The sequence below is a fragment of the Lepisosteus platostomus genome, chromosome 1, assembly GCF_059453375.1.
Source record: "Lepisosteus platostomus isolate fLepPlt1 chromosome 1, fLepPlt1.hap1, whole genome shotgun sequence".
Taxonomy (NCBI): Eukaryota; Metazoa; Chordata; class Actinopteri; order Semionotiformes; family Lepisosteidae; genus Lepisosteus; species Lepisosteus platostomus.
The window spans coordinates 58,193,659-58,218,474 of record NC_142611.1 but is presented as its reverse complement, the minus strand read 5'-3'; the positions used below and the strand labels follow the sequence as shown (position 1 = coordinate 58,218,474).

The window sequence follows — 24,816 nt, the reverse complement described above, 5'->3', positions numbered from 1 at the left end:
TCCCCAAGACAAATTGGGATTTACCAAGATTAATAGAAATAGCCTGCTGTGGTTTTCTAACAAAGCTGCTCATAAAAGGCATCTGGCTTGCATTCAGCTCATTAAGTCTCAATGAAGTGGATGTACTTGGTAGAAAAGCTGTGAGGTTTATCTACTCAGTCACTTGTCTTTTTATTTTTGGCTTTTCATTGTTTTCTTTTGAAAATGAAAGTCTCTTAAAATATCTAGCTATTCAGTAGAAACATATCTGGCAGAGGCATTTTTTATTTTACTCAATAAACTGGGATTTTTAAAAATAGATGTACAATGGCCATTTGTTCCTTTTTTACTTTGTCCTTTTTGAGTCTTTTAAAAGTGGGAAAGCATTTCTTTTTCTTTTCCATTTTCCTTTTGTGCTTTATGAAGTACAAAATAAATAGATCACTCTTGTCCATAGATTAGGCAGTATTGTAAAATGTGATAGCTTGTTTTTCTCATTTGTATCTAATAAAAGACAAAAAAGTCAAATATTGTTTTTGTGCATCGGGATATATTTTCTCAAAACCTACAGTCAGGAAAGTACCTAAAATATTTTTAGAAAAAATTGAATAATGCAAAAAATGCTGCAGTGTAACATTTAGCTCTCTGTTGCCCTGACAAGCTTTGAGCTAGCTTGATAAAAGGGCTGTAAGCAGTATTGACTCTAATATATTTGACTCTAATAGTTTGTGTGTTTGGGAAGGGTAGAAACCGGCAAGATAGTGCATATTATATTAAGTATAAATTCCAATTATTTTAAGAAATATTATTATTGAAGTAGTTAATATACAGTATTCAGACAGGAAAAATATTTTTTTCAGTTTCTCCCGTGTTAGTGAACTCTGTCACAAGATGGGCATATTCATCCAAAGGAGCTACGCTATAACACCCTGTGTGGTTTGCGTTGCAGGCGGCCGGAGATAACTATTGTGTCAGCGGAGCCCCTGGTGTCGAATGCTTGGTTTTCTGGGGCAGCTGGGGGTTTTTCATCGCCTCATACCCCATCTCAGGGCATCTGGGGACCAAGCATCCCAGCATCTGCACAGGTAACCCTTCTCTCCCTGAGATGCGTGGTAGCACTGTAGTCTGATTTGTGCTCTCCACACCCACCCCCACAAGACTCCTGAGTGAGGGTGAAATGAGCCTGGGCAAGCACCACAGTTTAATTAAAGCATGTTTCAATTGAATATTAACCCTCTCTAACTGGAGTGATATATCCTACATACAGTAAACCTCCATACACTACCTAGTGGGTCTTCAAATGGTTATATTGTTCCTCCTGTAGGTGGGGGGGGGGGTGATTTCCTACGGATTCATGGCATGCAGGGAACTCAAGCACCCAGAATGAGTATTTTTCTCCCTTCCCTCAGATGACCTCCATAATCTCTTGTTAACACATTTCTCTGTAAAGCTGGTGTGTATCTGTTACATTTACACAAGTGCCTGGATACAGAAATGCGTCATAAAGGCTGCCTCCTGGTAATATCCACTGTGATGGTGTTTAAAGAAGTACAAAACTCCAGTATTCTGCTTGTAGCATATAAGATGCTAATGTATATTGTATATTTAATTATGTATTATTTATAAGTAAAAATTATCATAGTTTTATATTTCATTATAATTGGTAAATAAAGCATGGTTTTGCTCTAAAGGTATACCTGAATTCTGGGAAGGAAAACATAAGAACATGAACAGGAGCAGATCACACAGGAAATTGTGCCCCTCTCACAGGACGGAACATAATTTCCTTAATGTCTGTGGGGGTGGGGAGGAGTTTACCTGGGATATCTGTCTGCCCCTTCTAAATAAGGAAGTGTTGTTTTCACTGAATTTGCCAGGAAAAGTTACAGTATATTTCTGAAAAGATTTGTGTAGCATGAAGGAAAATTTTCCTGGGATAGCTACTGTATATCCTTGACGCTCATAGGGAGAACTCTCCAGGCGGGAGGATATCCAGTGATGGTGTTCCTCTTCTTCCAGCCACCACCATCGTATGACCAGGTGATCAGAGAAAAGACACAGGAGCAGGTCCGTCCAGCAGCCTCCCCTCGGCCTTCCACCACCACTATCGCCACACAGACTGATCTTGAAGATGTTTCTGCAGATGCAGGCCTAGGCGGTACTGGAACACCTCAGCCTGTTCAGGGTGACGCTGTGCCAGCTGCTGGTAAGCAGGCCTGTAGTGGTGACTTGGATGTTCTCCTGCTGTGCTTCTTGCATGGGCTCTGTTCTATAGAGGCTTAGTTTTTGTTTATTTGGATTTTATGAAATAAGGATTGTATTCTAATGTGGGGGGAAAATTGTCATCATACGTTCACTTAAAGTGCTTTCAAAGAACTCTATAAAAGATGAAGGAATTATGAGCTAATATGTTCTACAGACTTCCTGGTTTTATTTACATAAATAAATTTAAGGACATACACATCCTGAAAATTAAAATGTCCTTTCTTTTCTTTTGCTATAGGAAAACCTCCAAAACCTCCAAGGCCATCGTTGTTGCCACCCAAAACTAAACCAGTGGCAAGCAAAGAGACAGTTTTTGTAAAAGAGTCTGCTCTAGTCCAAGAGGAGACGACAAAACTTTCACCAATTGTTGGCTCCGAACAGCTGGCAGATTCCCAAAACAGTACGACTGAAAACCGAAATAATCCAATCGATTCCTGCAGTAAATCCCTGCTTATAACGGTGTCTAATCAGTGCGATATAGACCCCAGTCCCAACAAACCCTGTTCTGACCCTACTGAATTTCCTGGTGACCAGACTGAGTCTTTAGTAATCTCCACTGATCCTCAACCATCAGTTGACCCAGCTTCCAAGGAGGAAACAAAACGACCAGTTCCACGTCCGCGGTCCAAAATAAACCTGATACCTGTAACCAAAGAAGTCAAGGTTCAGACTCTGGTGAGATTTAAAGAGGATGACAAGGGAGAGGGCACTCATGTGATCCCTGATTGTGGGGAATTATCCTCAGGTACGTATCTGCAAGAACTCTTAGAGGTTTTTTCTGTAGACGACCAAAACGAAGAAGACAATATGAATAATTTTGGTAGCCAAAGAAATATACGTGCAAAGATACAGGCTTTTGAGTCCCAAGTGAGCACGGAGAGTGGCAATGGAGAACCTAAGAAACCGGAAGTCCGTCCTCGCCATCAGCTTGCCAAACCTCCAGTTATAGCTGCAAAACCAACTCTAATGCCAAAGCCTTCCAGTAAAAGTTTCTGGGAAGGGGACCTTGTGACAACAATCAAACCAAGCCCAGCCACCAAGGATAGCCCCGTTATGGTCTTGCCCAAGCTGCAAGGAATGGACAATGTTTTCGATTCCAAACCAGAAGCTTCTAAGAGCCTCAATCCTAATGTCGTTTTTAGCGCTATGAACAATTCTAGCCTCTTGGGGAATGGGAGTAAATCGGGCTTTGAAGATAACCAGAAGGAAATCTTCCAAGTTTTAGCATCTGCCACAAAGCCACTTGTCCCCATGAAGCCCACAGAGATGGAAAGTAAAGATGCAGTTCAGGCTGAAAGCCCTGTGTTTATACCACCACCTCAGAGGTTGGTCGCCTCCAGGGCGAAGAGTTTCATGGTGCGTGATTCGGGGGCTGTTCTCAGTCGCCCCACTCCTCCATTGTTGAGGCAAGCAAGCCTGGACCTGTGGACGTCAAATAACCAAGCCGCGACAGGCTTCTCCTTTGGTAACGGCACAGAGAGCGAGAGCGCGGAGATGACGATGACAGGTGAGTGGAGCTGCTTTTCCATTGCAGGGGAAGAAAGGATGCTAACCAGAGGATGCTCCTGCTCACTTAAGATTCTGTTCCGCCAGTGAATTGTTTCCTCTTTCCAGTGCTTGTGTTACCAATTTTGGATAATTAATTTGTGTCTTAACGTAAAGACATTTTTAGATGATGCCTTTAATCCAACACAATATGTATTTAGACCTGAACTGAATAAACTTAGTGTGAAAACTACATAGAGACTTGGCATACAAAGTTCAGAATTAAACATAATGTAATAAATTATGTATTACTACACGGTACAAAATTATAGCAATACATACAGTGACCCAAAAGATTACATTATAATATTAAGAAATGACGAGCAAATGTCTGAGAATTACATAAAAATTTGAGCATTTTATTATTTACACATCAATATGTACAGTAGATGTCACCAACCTTGACTAACTTTCTTTATGTTGTGGGTTTTATTATGCTTAGATATAATTTAGACTAATAAGATTAAGTATTATGTGAAATATTTTCTTTTCTAAGTCAAAGTTATACCTTTAGTAGAGGTTTTGAGTTTTGTAAATGCCAGTGTTTAGTGTGCCTCAGATGTCTGTGAATTTTGTTCTCTGGCTTTTGCACTCAGTGATAAGTTTAATTTATCTGCTTTATTTGTCAGACTTTTTTTCCACCAAACCTCAGGGTGTAACACATAATGTTCCCAGTCGCCCAGGTGTGTCTTGTAAACCTACAATGATAAGAGTTCCCAGCAAACCCGGCAAAAGTGAGTTTACTAGATCTAAACTTTTCAGGGATCATTCATTCATAATTCTGAGTGGAGATAGTGAAACTGACAAAATATGTAGGACTACATGTAATTTTAAGGGATAACGGGGGCTTTAAGATATTCTTATGTCTCATGTATGCAGTTTTTCTGTGTCATATAGTACTGTTATGAACCTGATTGATTTTAATTTTTAGGCCTGCCCTCAGCAGATCAGGACTTTCTTCTTCTGGGCTGAGTGGTATTCTATAGGAAGGAAGCATGTAATTTCTGGATCGGTTTTTGTTGAACAGATGCAGTTGGGAATGACACTGTAATGAGAAACACCCACAGTTTTTTTGTATTGTTGCTGAGGAGCTCCATTTGGGTTATTTTTAAAGCAACAAAGTTGAAAGGGGGACAGTTTTGAAACTCGTATATTGGTAAAGGATTTATATTAGTTGTACCAAATGACATTTCAAGACCTGAAAAACAGATTTACGAATATGCTCCAAATAGAAGACTTCAGTCAATAAGCCTGTGATTTAAGGCCAAACACCTAAAGAGACTGGCCTCCCAGTACCATTGGTTTAAACTACCCTGTATGTATTATCGTTGAGATAAGTGAATGATGTCTTTCAGTGCCTGAAGCAGATCAGCAGGACCCTCCACCTCTTCCTGTAGAGAAACCAGTGGGCGGTTTCACTTCTTCTGTGACCCAGAAACGCAGTTTTGCCTCAAAACCAGCACCTCAGGTAATGTACAGTGTGGGATCTGTACCCAGAGGCAGCACTCCAGCAGTGCTCCATCTTTAAAAGACTTCTGAGACCAGGGATCATGTATTTGGTGTAATGGAAAATATATTTTTGTAACGATTCATGAATAGATTTGCAGTTATGTGATTGGTAATATTTAGGAGGAAAAGAGGACAGAATCAAACGTATTATTAGCAAATAAGAGTAGCTGAGGGCTTGTTTCCATCAATAATTATGGGATAGATGAATGCCAAAAAAGCATTCATAACCTAAGACACTTTACAAATTATGCAATTAAAGCATTTTACTTAAATGCCATTAAAAAGAACCCACAAAGTTACCATTATATAAATATTACTTGCTCCAAATTGGCCTTCGTTGTTTTGCTGATACACTGAAAGAGATGCTGACACTATAAATAAGTAACTTTCTGTGATTTAACATCTCTCATGGAAGTTCTGTCAATTGATTCAGGTTTGTAGAATACGAGCTTTGTATTTGGTGGTCAGTAATGCAAAAGCATCTAACAGCTTGAGATTCAAATCCTGAAACGTGGTTCAGTTTCCCGGACCAATACCTAATTATGAATATTAAATTTACAACTCAATCGGCTGTTAGTGCATATACTTAATTGTACAGCTCACTGCTGTAAATATAAGAGAATGATGTATCTGAGAAGGGAGCTGATCGCACTTGCTCAGGATTGTAAAGGGATCTTCCCCATTCATGGCTGTACCCCCAGTGGCAGCATGGTAACAAACAAGGCTTTCACTGAGCGCAAACCACCACTTCACATTTTTTTGGTCTGTGCCACTCATGCCAAGCGATGGTGTTTTCATTGCAACAAGGTGGTTATCTGTGTGGTGATGGCCTGAAAGGTTGACTGTTCTCTATGGTTGCATTGTCAAGCAGCACCGTTCAGTGGTCAACAAATCTGCGTCTTTTTCACTTATAGCTTTGCCAAGCTTTGCCGTGATGCCAAGCCAAGTGCACATTTTGAGAATGTATTCAAACCACCATGATGACCAGTGTGACAAGGCAGAAAATGTAAATAAGATTCTGTGCTGTACTTAAAAGATGTAAAGGCAGAGTCTTTGTTCATTAACAGATTAGTTCTGCACTGTTGTAAAGCATAGTAGGAATGTAGTAAATAGCGACATTAATGGACAACCACACACTAGTGGCCATACAGGATTGCTATTGCAACAGTAAACCTCAGCAAAGTCAATAAAAGATTTGAAGTACTTCAACTCCAAAAGATTGTTTTTCATTTCCTTTCAGAGTTTGTGTGCTCTCGAGTGCACAGATAATACAAGTCTGAGTCATAGTATTTGTTCTTCTTTGTTTTCTGGTTTCAGGAGTCATGTAATTCAGAATGGTGCAACAGCTCGTCCTCTGAACCATGTCTGCCACCTCGGTGAGAAAGGTGTTTTTTTTTTTATTCATGGACAGCAGAAAGAAAGTACAAATCATGTACTCATGGCCATTGCAATCTAGCAGACAAGATAGTATCTGGAAAAAAAAACACATTTCCCCTGACATCTTGCGCCGCCCACACAATGTGGCTCTGGTCCTGCAGGGCTGTGTGCCAGACAGCTCCCTCACCTTTCAGAGCTGTGGGGCTGGGGGTGTGCCAGTAACACAAGCTGTAGTGGACATTAGTAATGGACTCTGTTCTTTTATCCAGTGGACTCGAAAATTCATTATTCATTATTATTAGAAAAACAGTTATCAAAAGAGTGGATCATAAATCATTCCTCTTCAATTCTGACTTTAAAGGAAGCTCATACAACCCACCTTCTAGATTATGAAACATTGCCTGCCTGTGTCCTGCTGTTTGGTTTGATGCTCTGCATATTGATTGTGCTTTTAGTAGAGGTTTATACTTTTTTCCCTCTTTTTGACAGGCCCAGTGGAGGCAAAGTCCTCCCACCCCGCCCCCCTCCAGCTAAAGGGGCTCCAGGAAGGCCGCCCCCTCCCAGGACCTCTGCGCAGCCCCTCTCCTCCAAGATGGGGGGTGACAGTGGGGTACCTAAACAGCCCCAGAGCCAGATGTCCAAGAAGAAAGGACCTGTACTGCCCCCAAGGCCCAGGCCTGGGCATCAGCTTTATAACAACTACACTGTAAGGACTGTCACCCTCGTTCTGGAGATCTTGTTTTCTTTTTAATGTGCTATTGATTCTCATTACTAATGAATATCCCTGTGACAAATACTTTGTCCAAAATCTGTTTGTGGTACATGGTCAGAATTTGTGTTTAAATCCACTTAGGGATTGCAGCTTTACCAAGGGTGTTGTCTCAGTGAAGGTGTGTTCTCTTTCGGGCTTGTTAACCGGAAGAGTTCTTTGCTTTTGTGTTTTCAGGGTTCGTTTGGTCTTAACTGGGCTCTGTCCGCTTGAACACATTGTTCTTCAAATCATCCATCTTTGTTGTATTTCCGTTTTCACTAAAATGCAGTTTGCTTTTTCTTCACTAAAGTTTAATTCCTTAACGTGGATTTGCCTTTGGCATCATCTGGCTTTGAAGCAGTAGCTTAAAGAAGGTGCTGATTTTCATGACAAGCCTGTATTTGGCTGGTGAACAAGGTTTGAAGGAAAAATAAATGCAGTGTGCTTCATCATTCTGTCTTTGTCTTTAAAGCTTTCAGTGCCACATGGAATTGCAGAATATGACTTTAATGGCAGGAACCCAGGGGAACTCTCCTTCCAGGTAAATAATTGACTGTATGATTCAATGGCATTGTAATCAAACTGAAAATAAATAGCTATCATTGAATCATTGTGGTAGTTGAAGTTTTAACTGTGTACTACCATAGGAGGATATTTATAGGGTTTATTTTGCTTTCTAATCTTTTTCGTTTTGGAAATGGGATTCAGTTTTAGTAATACTGATGTTTATACCTCCTAATGCCTGAACTGCTATGATTGTATCAGTATTCACAACTACATTGGTCATTTTTTCCTGTGCCAGCCTGAGTCTTTAGAGAGCTGTACAGATATGGTTACTGTAATTTCCCTTTTAAAGAAAAAAGGTATACTGTAGTATTTCAGGACTCGTGGGTCTCCCATTGCTCATGTCTTTTTTTCCCCACTCTGGGAAACTGATGCAACATGAGATGCACATAAAAACCTGTGAAGATGAAGGCATTGACTTGTATTGCACTATTTTGGATGATAATAGTACTGAAACTATCCATCCATCTATTTTCTAGACACTTCTTCCAATTTAGGGTCCCAGGGGAGCTGGAGCCTATCCCGGCATGCAATGGGCACAAGGCAGTGACACCAGTCCATCTCTGGGCACACACAGACACAAACACACTCGCACCGGAGCAGTTTTCCCAGAAGCCAGTTAACCTACCCAGTTATGTTTTTGGACTGTGGCATTAAACCTGGGCACCTAGAGCAAACCCACATGAACGCAGGGATAACATACAAGCTCCATGCAGATAGTGCCCAGGAGTGGAACCCAGGGTTCCAGTGCTGCAAGGCAGCGATGTCATCGTGTCTCACTGTATTCAGATGGAATATCACATATAGATGTGAGTGACCGGATAAGGCATTTGTGGGCTGAAGGAGCAGGTTTCTGACTCCCCAAGCATAGTCTCTTGGGAGCAAGGTCTAAGGTCAGCTGGAATTGACTAGGCTAGAGTGAGAGAGCATTCGGGAGAATGGAGGCTGTGTTACCTCCTTAGCTAGATTTAGAGTCTGGGCCTCCATGGAAGACCTAGGGAGTCACCACAACTTTGTGGACCAGTACCCCACTATGGCAATCATGCACATTGTTAACCCTGCTGTCTGGATTAAACTCCAGTCTGAGCTTTTAGAGTCTGACCTTGCCAATTCTTCTCAAATTTCCCACTTCATTCAGCTGGGGCATCCTCTACCACATCTGCTGTGTGGTTGGGTTCCTGGCAAGTGGCTGTTGTGCGTCACCCAGGTATGTGTTGCACTCCAGTGGGGGATGAAGTGCGTCCCCTCAAGTGTGTAACATGCATTGACTTCTCAGGGTTAAAAAGTGCGATGTACAGTAGAAGCAGGAAATTATCAAAACATTTTTCAGTATGCACATTCAAAAGAGGGAAAAATTACAGCTACCTGTATAAAAATATTTTTTCTCAGCTTCTTCATCTTGCACAGTGTGCCAGACTTTGAAAATGAAGTACAAATATGTATTTTATCCCTCTTCAGAAAAACGAGGTCCTGGTGCTGCTTGAGCAGATCGACAGTGATACATTTGTGTGCCAAGCAGGAGATGGCAAGGGCACAGTTCCCAAGTCTTACATGAAGATCATCACTCCGCTGCCCAAAGTGCCCAGCAGTGCAAGAACATCCCAGGTATGGGCTGCTGTGGACCAGTGACCGAGGACAAATGCATGACTTTACAGATCAGTGCTAAAGGTATAGGTACTGTCCAAAATAAAGGGCAGTGTTCCATCAAGCAGATAACCATCTAGCTTGCACAGTAGGCATTGTCTTGAAAGATACTCTGTGCGTCTTAAAAACTTCAGTTTAATTCTTATTTTTCTAATTTACATACTCATCAAAATTCACCATTCAAAAATAAACCAGTAAAAGTAAACTGTCAATCCTGTGGGTGTCATTTTGATACAGTAATCATGTTTATATTGACTTAAACCTGGAACCAGTTAATATAGACGTGATCATGGAGGCTGTTCATGCCATACTGACAAACTCTTACACTTGGGAACTGGAAAGAAAAATATTTTGCTTTTCTGGTTACTTTTAACTCAACATCCTGTAAAGCTGAAGATTTACGTCATGTAATATTTTCATTCTTCTGTTCAGGATAAAACATTTCTACATGTGCATTTAATACTGGGTCAGTCACCAGTAACTGCATGTGCAGCACAGTATCATGTTGTGCACACAGTAGACTTTGTGTCCTTTTGTGTTTCCTCCAGTCCTCAGGTCCTGGGAGACCTCAGAAAGAGAGCAGTGGTCTACAGGCTCAAGTTCTGTATGACTTTACTCCAGGTAGTACAGACTCATGTTCTCATTGTAGAGTATGCATAACTGTAAACCTTTTGTCTTTATTTTCTGCTGTTATTTTTTAATCATTGTTTCAAAAGCCAAGAATTATGGCTGTGCCCCATGTGATGTGTTTAATGCCTCAGCTGGAACACCAAGTTCAGTTGACTTGGGAATTTCTTAACCGCAGTGTTGTAAACAGAAATCTTTTGAAACATTAAGATCAATAACCTCCTAGAAGAGGGTTGAGACATAAGCCAGACATAAGAACTCTTAATATTGTGAAACATTCTTAAATGCACAAAATGTGCTAAATTACTTCTTGAAAAGAAATGTATTGAAAAACAATAAACGGCCTTCTTGCTAATGTAGTCTCTGTAGCTCAATTGAAACAGACCAGTAGCTGTAGTGTAGTTTGTACCAGTTCAGCTACAAAAATATTTTAGGTCTTATAAAACATTTGTACTTAAAATTAACTTGCGTTGTAAGGCCTTGGTTTAATATTCTGTAGTATCTATCCAATTATTTCCTTAGCATGGGTAGTTTTAAATAGTAATTCACTTCAGCAGCCCCTCACTAAAACTGTAGGTATGGTTTACCAAAGCAAGCACTTTGTGAGCACAACTGTGTCATTAAACCATAACGCACTGCAGCAGAACGAGGTCCAGATGAAAGACATTGACGAGGCATGGGCATGTCACCTTCCAGGCAGTGTAAGGAAGGTCTGTATCTTGCTCTGTGGATACATGCTACGTATTCTGGCTCACTCAGTGGTTGAACCCTGTAGTTTAAGTCTGGGCTGTCATTAGCCAGCAGTGAGTGGGATTCTTGGGCAGCTGCTACCAGTTGCTTTGGTCAGGTGTGAGCCAGCCTGGGTGTTCCTCACACCAACAGGGACGCCAGTGGTTTGCCAGGCGTCTGTGAATTTTGCTGTGTTGTCCTTTAAAGCCACACCCTTCCACTGTGGCTCACAGTGAGGAAAGTGCACGCCCGTCACTCATTCTTCCTGTACTGCCACAAGGCGTCCAGCAGTGGCCCGAGTCAGTGTAAATTGATGACTCCTTACTGAGGCAGTAGTAATAATAGCAAATCCCAATGAACAAAAGCTATAAAAACAAACGGAGTGTTGTGGTGGTTGATGGGGATTGTGTTTCATGGTGGTATTTATATGTCCGGTTGTCAGAGAGCCCTGACGAGCTGGCCCTGAGGGCAGGGGACACAGTGTCCCATGTGGAGCGCATCGACAGCGAGTGGTACCGGGGGACGTGCAGGGGCAGCTCTGGCATCTTCCCAATCAATTATGTCAAAGTCCTGGTGAGTGGGTCTGAGCAGAGCCTGCTCTCTCCTGCCTGCATGCTGGTAGTCTATTGAAGGGCTTGTTTTGGGTAATGTGACATGCACTCAACACAGGACAATAGGATATGTACATATATAGTACAGCAGCTCTTCCGGCAGTCGTAATACAGGCTATATACAGCAGTGTACTTTCCCATTTCTGTGATACTCTTACGCTGATAAGAATGTAGGAAAAAGCAGACTGCTTGGGCTCAACTTATGTTCAGATTTAAATCTTTGCTCTCCTAGCAAAATCCTTAGAATTAAATTCTTAATTGTCATCATGTCACTATTAAAGAACACTTTGGACTTTGTTGCCTGTGAGCAAAAGGAAAGTAACATCAAGGATATGATGTAGTATTACAAGTTGCTTTCCTTCTTGCCATTAAATAAACTTGTTTTTCCCCAAACAATTTGGTAGGAAAAACCTTAATGTGTCTTTTGCATAATTCTCTATCATTATCATGATACATGCGATAGAATACACATTACATAAATAGATGCAATCTTTATTACAGCATATATATTTTAATCTTTGTGTTCTGTTAGTCAAGCATTCCAGCGCCGCCCAATGGGAAGACTGATCGTCCTAAACCAGCACCCGTCAGGTAAGAATCTCAAGTGACCACAGGATTATTTTGAGTATAATATCAAGAACATGAGGTACATAACCTTAAAGTATTATAATTCACAAAGCTTCTTTCTCCATTCTCCAGCTGATTTTATTTTTACAGGGACCTTGTAAGCGGGTGTATATTCACTAAGCATTAGGGCTTTCAACTAATACTGGTCAAAAAGATAAGTACTTTGGTGTAGACAAAATTGTTGTCGTCTTAACATCTGGCAGAGGTTAGTGTCGTACTGTGCTGCTCGAAGAATGCAAGAACTGTTATACAAACAAGAGGAGGCCATTTGGCTCATCTAACCCATTTGATAGCTAGGATCGTATTGATTCAAGGATCTTATCCAGCTGTTTCTTGAATAAAAACAGAGCATTGCCTTCAACAGCATGTTCCATACTCCCGTAACACTTTGACTTTTTTGTTAGAAGGAAATATACTGTTGGCTTGAGGAGGTGGGGTTTTGTATTTCTCATTCTTCAGTGGTCCAAGGTGTGTGGCCAGATTTGATTTTGAGGGGGAGCAGAGTGATGAGCTCACCTTCTCTGAAGGCGACATGATTAAGCTGAAGGAGTATGTAGATCAGGAATGGCTCATGGGGGAGTTTGACGGCCGCACTGGACTCGTCCCCCTGAACTTTGTCGAAATCGTGGAGGACCTGCCTTCTGTCCACAGTAGAGTACCTCTTCCAGGTAGGGTTCCATACGCCTGGCTGGAGTAAAACACAGCCAGTTTACAAAGATCAACTTCCTATCTAGGAATATGTCATAGACAAGAGGCATTAGAGTTCCAATAGTTTTTTACCAGATGACTTGGGTATGGGCGCCGACACTTGTTAAGTCAACTGAAAAAACCTTGCGATGTGGCCAAAGTCCAAATTTCAGATAATTCCAGGAATTTCGACATACCTCTTAGTTTTTCCATTGATAACTTTAAAGGTAGAGGGAAAAAAATTGAAACACCTGTATAGGAGATATAGACTTGGAAAGGCCATAAACGGAGTAGCCGTGATGCAAAGTGACTGACACTCTACTTACACTTTCTTTAGTTTATCAAGGCTTGGTTCACACGAAACTTTATTTTTATGTATTGGTTTAATTAATTCATTTTCAATTCGTAATTGCATGCCTTTCATTTTTGATAAATTGTCATTTTCTTAGGGCTGGATTTCAGTACGTATGATTAATGGTTGATTTTCGTATGTCAGGTCTGGGTTCATCAATCAAGACAAACAACCAGGCTGTTAAACCTAGTCAGGTAAGGTGGAATTGGCAGCCTGTGTTATTGCCGCACACTGAGAAGCAACATGCAAGTGTCAGACGGGGCAGACTTGGTTTGATTACAGCATCCGTAAGCAGTGTTCTTCTCCTCAGTCCCAGGCTGGGCCTGCTGCTGCCGAGTGGGGAGTTGCGCTCTATGACTACGTGCCACACACAGAGGAAGACCTGTCTTTAAAACAGGGCGACTACATCCTTATCACTGAGGAAATAGATGCAGACTGGTCCAGGGGGAGGCTCAATGGCAAGGAGGGCTTCTTCCCAACTTCTTATGTCCAGCGCTCTGCAGGTATTGCTATTAATTATAAGCCCCTGAAACAACGCACTGTTCTGTAGGCCTCCTTTCTTTTTGGATGTGATTCAATGTTTTTGTGGCTTGGATTCACCAAGTGTGGTGTAGGTGAATGGATAAACTCTGTACTCTTGGGATGAATCCATCTGCAACAGAAGCACTTTTACTGTAAGCGTCTTGAGGAAAATAAAATTCTCCATATGTTTGTTACGATGTGTGTGATACATCCTGATCATATATTACAACTAGTGTTATGAAAGCCTTAAAGTGAAGACCATCATTTAATAAGTGGGAGGTCTACCCAGACACTGCTTTGATCAGACAGCCTTCCACACCAAGCAACTGGTCAAGCAGAAAAGTGGTTAGTCACTTTTGTCACAAAGAGAACAACGACTTTAAAAGACTTGCAAAGTTCTGTCTGAGATGGGCATCGTTATTCATATATTAATAATGTCCTTGTCCCTCCACAGTGTTGATCTATATGGAGCCTGTACTCAAAACGATTCCTCTTAAATTTAGAAGTTTTTTTTGTTTCAGAGAAGACCATAATTAACCTTTTTAGTCTCAATGTGATGTGTTACATCTGGCACAAGCCTCTTAAAGCACATTGCCAAATTAGTATCCTCCCAGATTTCAAGAATGGTGTTGGCAGCATTATGTTCTAGTTATGCTTCTGTTTGGCTCTGACTGGGAAGCTTGTTAGAAATGAAGGAAAAATGGATGATGGAAAAATACAGGAGAATACTAGAGGAGAACGTAGCTCAGCCTAACCTAACCTTCCCTTTTACTGACTTAAGGGGATGAATTGTAATTCGTAATCATGCAATCAGTAAACTTCAATGTATTCTTTGTAGATGTTTTTTTCAGCCTGTTTTAAAGTTGCATTGGTAGATTTTGCACATGCTCAGATTTGTATCTAATAGTGTTCATTTTCATTGTTACAGCTTAAGAAAATTTTATTTGAAAAACAAACTTTTTATAAATCAAAATGTGATACTACCAGGGGGTCAATACTTTTGCAAGACACTGTTTGTATGAATGTGCTTGTATTGTCTCCACAAAATCACAAGTCTTTTTTTAGAATAGGGAAAATGCTAACTCTTCTAAGATCATGACTTCCATCAGGAGCTCTCTTTCATTTTATAGGACATTTCAGGTTAAAGAAAATATAACTTATTTGTAAGACTAATCAGATATTTGGCCATAAACTTGTTTTCTTTAACATTTTGTTTTTATTTCAATGCATAGCATGTATCATTCTCATGAACTATAAAATGAATGAAAGTAGATTGTGCCTGAAAAGTTAAGCCAATCAATGCGTTTCATACATTTGTTTTTGTTACTGCCACAAAATATTTATTTTTTACTTGAAACTGGGTGAAACAGCTGTCTCTGATGCTTCTCAACAGGTTCACCTACAAGTGGAAATTCACAAACTGGGAATAAGCAGGGAGGAAGGGCCAAAGCTTTATTTGACTTCACTTCAGAGAGTGAGGATGAGCTCTCAATGAAGGTACATCCTGCAGAGGGACAGTTTTCCTGTGCTTTCATTGCTGTTGTTCCAGTATTTAGAAATTCCACAGTGGTTTAAACATAATTTTAGGGAATTTCAGTTTGAAGTTTCTTTTTACATTACAACCGTGCCTTCAGATTCATAAACAAAGTGTCTTTACTTTCGTAATTAGTTTTTTGGGCCTTGTGTTTTTGTTAAGGCAGGAGATATAATAACAGCTCTGGAGTCCGTGGATGAAGAGTGGTTTGCTGGAGAACTGAGGGGGAAATGTGGCCTGGTTCCCAAAAACTACGTCCAAGTGCTGCAAGAACCGTGAAGGAGCCTCGCTGACAGTTCCACACCTGAGGAAACTGAAATATTGTAATTGCATTACACCTGTGGGCGTTTACCCCCCGGATGAGAGAAGAATATGACAATCGTCAAGAATATTTCAAACTGACCTGCAGATGGTCTCTTACTGACTGTCCCCTGCTCATGCTGTGCATTCAGGGTTTTTACTTAATTACAAAAGTGCCTTTATGAAAAAATGTGGCATTGAACCACTGAAGTATTCTTCCATCTGAACCTAAATATTGGAATTGGGGATAATATAATTATGAGACACTAAAGACTGCATTGCTGCATTAATGACCATCATTGTCATAAGTAACCTTTATATATATATTTTTTTAAACAAAGATTTTAAAACTTTATTTGGTATTCACACTGAATAATTACAATTTAAATTGTCAAATTTATTTGTCTCAAAGTTTGTCTCACATAAGTGTGTGTTTTCTCACAAACTCTGACACAACAAAACACAAACTGCACAAAATTGATACAATGCGTGTCTGAAGATGCCTACCTCTCACTATATTGCCAATATTTCCCACACCAGCCAAAAAGAAAACTGTTTCTTAGTTCTTATTTGGAGTGCAATACTGCAAAAGCTAGAATAAGGTACTTTATGCAGTTTAATTTTTCATGACTGGTACTGTATTATCTAAACACCCCTTTTCAATGAAATTCCAGTAAGAAAAATATGAATATATACTGTTAAACAGTCTGTTTTTTTACTTCATACACCAGAAAGCAAATATTTTTTTCCGAAAGGTATGTTGTTTTTTAATCACTTAAGAGTAACGTGCAATAATTTGTCCTTAGACCTGTACTAGGTGATAAATATTTTGGGAGTTCTGGGGTACAGTTCTGATTTGTGTTAAAATGTTGACTTTTGTTTTATTGCCATCTAGAGGCCTTAATGAGTATAGACTTTCAGGCTTATGTTCTGAGAACATGGCATCATGTGAAATTAAACCCTGTGACATTTCCATTGACTTGCAAAGTGATTTGGTAATTCTATCCAAATACAGGAGAAAGCGAGACTTTTCTGATTTCTAGTTAGTCTCAGAAAATGTTGGCTTTTCTTATGGTGATCATTAGCATGGGAATGACCTTAAATTTAATTTAACCATTGAATTCATTTCCCTTTAAAGTCAGTTGCGTTTACAAGTTTTTTTCATTAGTGGAATGTCTTGAATGCTTAAATGAGATTCCTGTGTTCTTCCAGCTTACCATGGGAGGGCTGTGAAATGGTTTCTAATGCAAATTGAAATGTAATTACTGTATTTTAACCTGATTTTTATTATTTACAAATAAAGTTTTCACCTTTCAACTTTGAAAACAAAGGATAGTGAAGACATCCTCTAACAACTTTCCCTGTAGTATTACACTACATGTGATAATGGTGGTTTAAGATTATTGAAACGGAGACTTGACATTTCTTTAAATTAGTAGCTTATTTTTACATAGTTCTGCAAATATTTAATTGAAAATCCTGGTTAGCAGATCCAGATTTTTAGACATGAAAAGCAGCAGTATTAATTTCTAGTTCTGGAAGACTACAGCACATATTTTAGATGGAGGTTCATAATCTTCAATGAGTAAAGATCTGGAAATTGCAATGAAGCGTTTAGGGTGGAATGAAAAGCAAGACACTGCAACTCCCAGACCAGGAATGATCAGGGCAGTGGTTCGCCAACTTGTGCCTGAGGTGCCCGGGTCTTTTTTTTTTTTGTACAACTGGGCCCTTAATTTCAAATGCTAGTTTGGCTCGAAACTGATCTGCTTACATGCTACATTATTCAAACCTGTACACAAATGAAAATAACAGGGGTGCTTTACTGAAATGGTGCAATACCTTGGATTTGGTCAGAAGTCCAATCATTTTGAAGCAGGTATAACAGATTTAGGAGGAAATTATTTTTGTTTTCCAGGTCTTTTTAAAGTACCAGAACAGCAGGAAAATTGGTCATTAACCCAGTAACAAGCCCATTAAGGTTGTTTAAAATCCAGCCGTGTTGAAAAACTGGATCCTAATGCCCTCCAGAACCAATACTAGGAACTCATGTTTTTGAGACTTGTAATAAAGCTACTTCTGTTTCTTAGAACTTATTGGGAATCTCCAAGACTCTTAGCTTCCCAAACCAGTCCTCTGCAGTACTTTAACACATCCAACCCAGCAACCCAATACCACACTCTAAGCTCCTGCCCATGCAGCCTAGGATATTTCTGGAATAGCAGAAATTCAGTCATTACTACAGTCAAAGCTGCCGACAGCTATGAATTCAAAGAAACACTGCTATAACAATCTATAACTGGAGTTATCACTACTCCAGGGGGCATATACCTCCGCCCAAAATGATTGCAGCATAAACAGGTGATCAGTTGGTGGAACAGTTCACAAACAACTCCACCATACTAGTCATTAAGGTACTAGGTTCAAACTGGCTTTAATGCTGCTTGATATCCACACCATAAACCATTTTTAGTCCTACATTTTCTCTTACTGGACCACTTGCATTTCAGTTCCAGCTTTTCATCTCATTATTGACACATAAGGGGAATTTCATATATGCAAGTTACCTGTTAAGCATTTAATCAAATCTATACAGAACTAACTAGTGCAAATGCAAGACTTTATATGATGCAAACTGTAAATTAAGAGATTCAAATGTTTAAAAAAAACATAGCAAGTCTAACCTTTCAGAAGGTGTAAAATTTTAAAGGCACCTTACAAGGAAGAAACTATTACATTAAGAAGGTTAAGGCAACTTTCAGGCTTTTGAACATTTTTATTGAATTTTGCCAATTCCGAAGACTCAGACGGTCTCCTGGACAGGGGGCTCGTAGCCATCGGCCCTCTCCACTTTAGCACCAGTGTCGTCTCCAGCGGGCTTGGCACTGCTGCTGCTGCCACCTCCCTCGCCGTGGAGCTCCATCAGCTTGCCCACTGCAACCAAGAACAGCGACAGTCAACACCGGGCAGCCAGCAGGGCTTCCGTATCCTACTAACCTCTATCCTGAGAAGCCCATTTCCATCAGTAGGAACATTCTAGGGTTACTGAGCAAACCATAAAAGCTTTGAACAGGAACCATTCCACTTCCTTCCCAGTATCCCAGTCTTAGAACACAAATATTATGAAGTACTAGACAGGGTTGTCATACAATGGCACCATTATAATACCAAGCCTTCTCTTCCACTGCCATGACAACACAACAATGGTTTTAAAGGCATCTATACTTTCTAAAAAGGATGATTATTACTTTGGTTTGAATTTTGATGTCACACTTTTCAAAGACTCGGAACAGCTGCAGACAAACTGCAAAATTCAACTAACAACCACACCTTTTAATCTAGTTACAGATGTCCTGTGGTATTTCCCTACCAGTTTAAGATGCACTGGTTTGATGAATGCCAAACAGGCACTGGGCCTTCACATTAGTCACAGGTAATGTAAAAATTTGCACTTACACTCAAACTTGGGCTTCTTGAGCATCTTGACCTTCCTGACAAAAACATCATGAAGGGGGTAGATGGACTGGCAGGCTTTCTCAATGTCCTTGCCAACACTGTCAGGGATCCTGAGAGACCAGACACACACAGGTGAAAGAATGTCACCGATCAGCTGAAATCTAACAAAAACACTGCAGCTACACAGCCCAAAGCGAGGCTTTAAATGTTAATTTAATAAGTATTTTACCTTTTCACACTGAAAGCCACGGCTATAACTATGAAACCGACCATTTACCACTGAATTCTGACATTTACAGCGCAGTTTCAAGAGTTTCAATTCAAAACACTTTCTTCATTCCCAAGGGAAAATGGGAAGGGGAGGGCTCTTTAACATTTCCTATAAATATGCATCTATGTATCCACAAGGATGAAAAGTAGATTTTAATCCTTCAGGTGGAATAGATTAACTGCCTAAGTAAGCAAATTCTGTTCAATGTTCACTTTAGTTAGGATATGTGCTGATAGTATATTTCTTGCTTATCTGACCAAATTAAAAAAAAGTCAACTCTTGGGACTTCTACAGCACTTTGCATTCCAAAAGATCCTAAAACACTCTACATTTAAAAGGAGATCCAATTCATCCACCACTTAAATCGCACCCATAGTACTTGTATTTCTGAGGCACTGATTCGATATTCAGCAGTAGATAAAGCAGGTAACTTACAGCTTGTTGACAACTTCTTTGAGGTCGTTGGTCTGCACCTCCCGAGTCATAATTTCCATCATCTTCTTGCGGATCTGGCGGACTTGCTGGTGCTGAGCATAAGAGGTCTTACGGATCTGGTTGGCACGCTTCTTGGTGAAGCCAACACAGAACAGGCGGAGCAGGTAGCCATCTGTAGTCTTAACATCCACATGGGCTTCAATCATGGTCTGCAAGGGATCAACAGTTTGTTGCTCTTACTGATGGCTCTTACCCCTACCCAACTGAAAGGTGCCACAGCAATAAAATCATTTGGAAACCTTAAGACTCATGTAATTACCTGCCATTTCTTGACCATGGAGCACATCTTGTCACGGGTCAGATCCATTCCATGGAAGTTGGTCAGACAGTTCTTACCCTGGACATCTTCCGTGATCAGCTTGAACTTGCGGAAGGCCACCTCGTCGTTCTGCAGATCGGCAAGACTCACTTCAAACACACGGCCCTTCAGGCCATCTGAGGCAATCTCTGCACAGGAACAGGACACACTTAGCAAACTCTTTCCATCATGAGCCAGAAGACCACACTGCACCACGTGGGAACATCAGGGGATCTCAACGATAATCACCGATGCTCATTTGGGACCGAAACGTTGTCATCATATGTTCCCACCTATTCCCCATACAAATCACATTGTAAGACATAAGCAATGAGGTACTCCAATAATACACGGTTAACAATTATCTATCTAGATATAGAACACAAATTTTGAAAAGAATGCTGCAACTGAAAATATGTCAAGTTAGTCAACTTAGCAGAACTCAGCCTTAACACAAAATCTAAAGGGCAAAGGAATTATACACTCCAATATTAGAAGCATTACAAATACAAAGCAAAATTAGCAAACACTAGATAGACTGTAGAGAATGGAAAGCTTACTGGTGCCCTGTGTCCTGGTGACCAGAGTCTTGCCCAGGTTCCTGATGTTGAACATAGCTGGTGCCTTGACATCGTACCAGTCCTTCTTGGAGAAGGGGTCCACCCTAAGGGAAAGCAAACACTTTTCACATCCTTGCACAGACCACAGAACTTCTCTGCTATTGAGAACGTCCATCAGTTCAATCGATCTCAGAATCTCCGAAAATTAGATTCTGACAGACCAGGCTCCTGCAGGGGTGATGTTAAAGCGTTGAATTGGAACGAACCGACAAGCTGAAGTAGCTAGTTACAGGCAGACACAACCTGCCCCACAGGATTAGCCCTGCTTCTGGAGAGCAGCTTGTGTCTGCAGGGTCTCCAGGTCTCTTTACAATCAACAGCATCTGAAGAGCTGGGAGAATCTGTTAAATCAAGCCAGTTAAGCCAAAAACTAGCTACTTCAGCTTCTTAAAGAGTTGAATACGAGCTGAAATAAGAAAGTGCTAAGTGTGACAACAGGGGTGCTACTCAAGAGATGTTACGAGAATGACATATTGCGGTTACCATTTCAAAAACAGATTTCATATCTCATTTCATTTCTTGCATATATATCTTTACACTCATAGATTTTTCATGTTTTTTCTGAAGCAATTACATTCAACGGACGATGCAATCCAAGATTTCTTGAAATAGTTCTTACATTAAACTACCAATACTACACACTTATAAAAAACAAACCTAATGACTAGACGTGACCCTCACTTAGCGGTAGCAATGAAGAGGACAAAACTGAAACTGTGGTCTGTGCACACAGTCTGGACCAAAGCAGCTTTAAGCGATCAGGCACAAGGTTAACACTTGGGCTATTTTTTAGGGTTGTCGCAATCGAAAAGGCCAATGCATTTCACGTCTGTGTACGAAGCCTAATAACCAATACAAGGGCACTTTGACTACCCAACATGGAAACATGATTTCTAAGATGTAGCTCTACTGTAACTCTCTGCCTCATCCCAGTCTCCCGGACACAGGCCCGAGCGTGAAGCGAGCCGGTCTGAAGCTGGACCTACACTGACGGGTTAATGAGTGACAAAATAAGTAAAAAAATAAACTTTGCTTCATGTATTACCATGATATCAAAATGCTACACGTTGCCTTAGACGCGTTTCTGCTGAACAGGACATTTTACTTTTTACAGTAACTAAAGGAACACCGCATACCGACCTCAGCACAACTGAGGAACGTCATCCAATGGATATCTCTTTCATCCTGTACGCTAAAAGAACAGGAGTCTATGCTATCGGTTCCAGAGAATTCATATTAGTATCAGAGATGAACATTGGGTAACTTACACCTTCTTCTTGGCACCTTTTTTGCCCCCTTTGGTCAGCCTCTTGTTCTTGCCGACTGCCATGTTGGACTCAGAGAGTGAAAGAGGAGGAAATACGTAATACCGCGAGAATTTACAGCGAGATCGGAGCCGCTCTCCCACTCTCGCGGGAACTTCTCCGAGAATACCGCCACCTGCTGGAAGCTCTCTACGTAAACAGCAAGGTGTCTGCCCTGCACATGAGATCTCGCAGACTAGAGGACCAGAAACATTATCTCGCAATATTAGCGTGGGAGACTGTTCTAAACCAGCATAAGAAGGGTCTGAAATAATATAACTGAGCATTTCATTCAGTGATGGTGAGATTTGTACTTCCTTTCATTTTTGTTCCGATTTTTAATATGTATTGATTCCCATTCTAAAACATTTTATTAACTTTTAGAAAAAGATGTTTTTGAAAAACATTCTTTTGAAAAAACACGTTTTATATATATATATGCTTGCCGTTAAAACTGTACCCAAATGAATCAATTCCCCCGATATCTGAACATATAGGCATACAGAGCAATGCAATACTAGCACATTTGGAAAATATGGGTTTATGTATTTTATGTAATGTTACATTTATTTTAATTGAATGTTTATTGGTAGTTTTTTTGTACCGGTGTGTGTAAAATATTTTAAACTTTTTAATCTTAATCCTTAATCTTTTGCATCAGATTTCTATGAAATTCAAACTCCGGTTCAACATAAGATGTTGACACAGAGTATAAATAACCGGGGATAAACTGAAAGTTAACGAGTCTTAAAAGTCTAATAAAGAAACCAATATGTTCAAAACGTTTTGTTTCCTCAGAGAAGCGAGTTTCCTTGCCGTTCAACAGCTTGATCTAATATTTTCGCAAGAAAAGGCAAATCACACATTTCAGGTAGCGATGTACCGGCTGCAGCTTTATATGTAGTTTGTTTTCATTCCAAATTTCGAGGAATCGCAAGGGGCAAAGCGAAGAGAAACACGAACAAAATAGAGCGAGTGTGGTCCGTTAAACAAGATTTAGAATAGATTTCATATCTAATAACGAATTAGTAAAAACACGCGGGAGTAAGTTATGCATAGATGCGCTCTCAGAGCAGACACTTGCCATGTATACTCCAGTTTACAAGAAACGTCCTTCATAGAGTGTAGAGCTATGATCAGTACACAGAGCACTGAGAATATGGGAAATAGAGTTTTAACAGAGGGCAAATGTATTGTGTAACGCAACGGGGGTTCAGGCGGACGCCCTTGCCGCATTAGGTCGCCCCCCCCACCGTCGGCAGGTCACTCAGCAGGGACCCAGCCCGGTGAGCCAAAGAGAGATCTCACTAGTGCCCAGTAGCTGTAGTCCTGCTATCACAGGGAAGGGCTGCGACGTCATCGCTCTGGTAAGCCGGCTCTTACACACCCTGATGGCCGTATGCGTTACAATTGTAACGCTCACGGCCACCATTGAGTGTGAAAGCCGGCTTACCAGAGCGGTGACGTCACTGCCCTTCCTTGTAATAGCAGGACCACAGCCGCTGGGCTGAGGGAAGATCTGTTTTTAGCTCGCCAGGCTGGGTCCCTGTTGGGTGACGCCAGAGGTCCGGGTTCGAGTCCCCGATGGTGGGGGACCGACCTGATGCGGCAGCAGGCGAGGCGCCCACGTGAACCCCGAAGCGTTACAGTATCAACTGCATGTGTTAGGGAGGTGTTGAACTATGCTAAGGTCCTCAGAAATATGACTGGGCAGCTTCTTCCATACTAGTTTTAAGTGCATTTCCTGAGTAGTTTCCACTTATGTCCCCTAGTTCATGTTTAAATGTTGTTTTGAGGATGTCCATGGAACAGATTTTGTCAATGCCTTTGAGGATTTTAAAATACTTGAAAAAGATCCCCCACCTTTCCTTTTAAAATTTAAAAGGCTCAGTTCTTTTAACCTGAAAATGTAGGAACTTCACTAACTCCAGGAATGTATCTGGTTGCTCTTCTCTGAGCCGATTCCAGAGCAGCAATATCATTTTGTATCTTGATGACCACATTTGTGCAAAAACAGTGTCAACAAGATCTCATATAGTACCTAGTTGTAACAGAACATCCCTTGATTTAAATTCTATTTATTTAACTGTATTGCATATCCTAAAATTCTGTTTGCATTTTCTACCACAACTATCAGGCCCCCACATGCCTGAAAGTTGGAAAGGATGGATTTGCTTCCTGCATCCAACATACTGCTCTAGTCCACATTAGATATAATCTGACAGGTGTTTGCCCAGTCCTCAAAGCCAAAGACAGAATAAACCAGAAGTCAGAATTTAAAAGAATACCCATTTAACCATTTATAAGACCTCACCATGACAGAAATACAAAAAAGAGCTTTTTGACTAAAACATGGCAGTAACTATTCTCCCGCTCTAGGGCTACTTCACACTGAGGTACAAACAACAGAACATCAGGTTAAAGGTTCACTGATGGAAACTGGGTTTTAACGACGTAACTGTGCCATACATTTCCAGAAAGCATCTCGTTCACTGTACAAAGAAATGAACAGGTGACTTTACTCTGACAGCAAGCTCCTTTGCCTTTGACCGATTTTTACATTTACCCTGTCAGAGACCAGTTAACCACAACACATCACATGAGACATCAGCCTTCTGAGCCTCTGAACAGCTTCTGGGTATTTGAACACAGCAATAGCCATTTCAGAGATCATTGTGGAAGAAGAGACAGTACACAATTTCCTATGACATGACAATTAAATATGAGCCCTATGGTAAAACCTTGTAAC

General features: G+C 40.6%; 2 protein-coding genes and 1 non-coding gene across 7 annotated transcripts in view; 1 reads left to right on the top strand and 2 right to left on the bottom strand.

Annotated features, from left to right (window-relative positions):
* sh3d19 (SH3 domain containing 19) overlaps positions 1-16,953 on the top strand; it is a 37,054-nt gene extending 20,101 nt beyond the window's left edge. For 3 of the 5 annotated variants that reach the window (XM_088633180.1, XM_088633178.1, XM_088633177.1), the window contains 17 exons: positions 929-1,064; positions 1,999-2,185; positions 2,483-3,751; positions 4,419-4,523; positions 5,145-5,257; positions 6,616-6,674; positions 7,165-7,381; positions 7,899-7,967; positions 9,449-9,595; positions 10,183-10,255; positions 11,433-11,563; positions 12,134-12,192; positions 12,688-12,896; positions 13,412-13,461; positions 13,578-13,770; positions 15,183-15,286; positions 15,486-16,953. In XM_088633180.1, the coding sequence (XP_088489306.1) occupies positions 929-1,064; positions 1,999-2,185; positions 2,483-3,751; positions 4,419-4,523; positions 5,145-5,257; positions 6,616-6,674; positions 7,165-7,381; positions 7,899-7,967; positions 9,449-9,595; positions 10,183-10,255; positions 11,433-11,563; positions 12,134-12,192; positions 12,688-12,896; positions 13,412-13,461; positions 13,578-13,770; positions 15,183-15,286; positions 15,486-15,602 (3,238 nt within the window). In that variant the 3' untranslated portion in view covers positions 15,603-16,953. The remainder of the gene's footprint in view (positions 1-928; positions 1,065-1,998; positions 2,186-2,482; positions 3,752-4,418; positions 4,524-5,144; positions 5,258-6,615; positions 6,675-7,164; positions 7,382-7,898; positions 7,968-9,448; positions 9,596-10,182; positions 10,256-11,432; positions 11,564-12,133; positions 12,193-12,687; positions 12,897-13,411; positions 13,462-13,577; positions 13,771-15,182; positions 15,287-15,485) is intronic. The other 2 variants (XM_088633179.1, XM_088633181.1) reach the window with 2 other exon arrangements.
* Positions 16,954-18,379: 1,426 nt separating this feature from the next.
* rps3a (ribosomal protein S3A) lies at positions 18,380-22,186 on the bottom strand. The gene is made up of 6 exons (XM_088633183.1): positions 22,032-22,186; positions 20,704-20,807; positions 20,105-20,292; positions 19,786-19,994; positions 19,080-19,189; positions 18,380-18,557 (listed from the first exon to the last, which is right to left on the bottom strand). Exons 1-6 carry the CDS (start codon positions 22,091-22,093, stop codon positions 18,427-18,429), a joined length of 804 nt encoding a protein of 267 aa, XP_088489309.1. The 5' UTR covers positions 22,094-22,186; the 3' UTR covers positions 18,380-18,426.
* Positions 20,365-20,431, bottom strand: LOC148678288 (small nucleolar RNA SNORD73). Its single transcript, XR_015940283.1, has one exon. It is a non-coding gene; the product is annotated as a small nucleolar RNA SNORD73 (small nucleolar RNA).
* Positions 22,187-24,816: the final 2,630 nt, after the last annotated feature.

Excerpts from the sequence above, each read along its gene's own strand:
- rps3a (XM_088633183.1), bottom strand. The coding sequence starts at position 22,093 with ATGGCAGTCGGCAAGAACAAGAGGCTGACCAAAGGGGGCAAAAAAGGT. Across the intron at positions 20,808-22,031 it reads AAAGGTGCCAAGAAGAAGGT|GGTGGACCCCTTCTCCAAGA; the intron begins GTAAGTTACCCA and ends GCTTTCCCTTAG. Across the intron at positions 18,558-19,079 it reads CAAGAAGCCCAAGTTTGAGT|TGGGCAAGCTGATGGAGCTC; the intron begins GTAAGTGCAAAT and ends TCTTGGTTGCAG.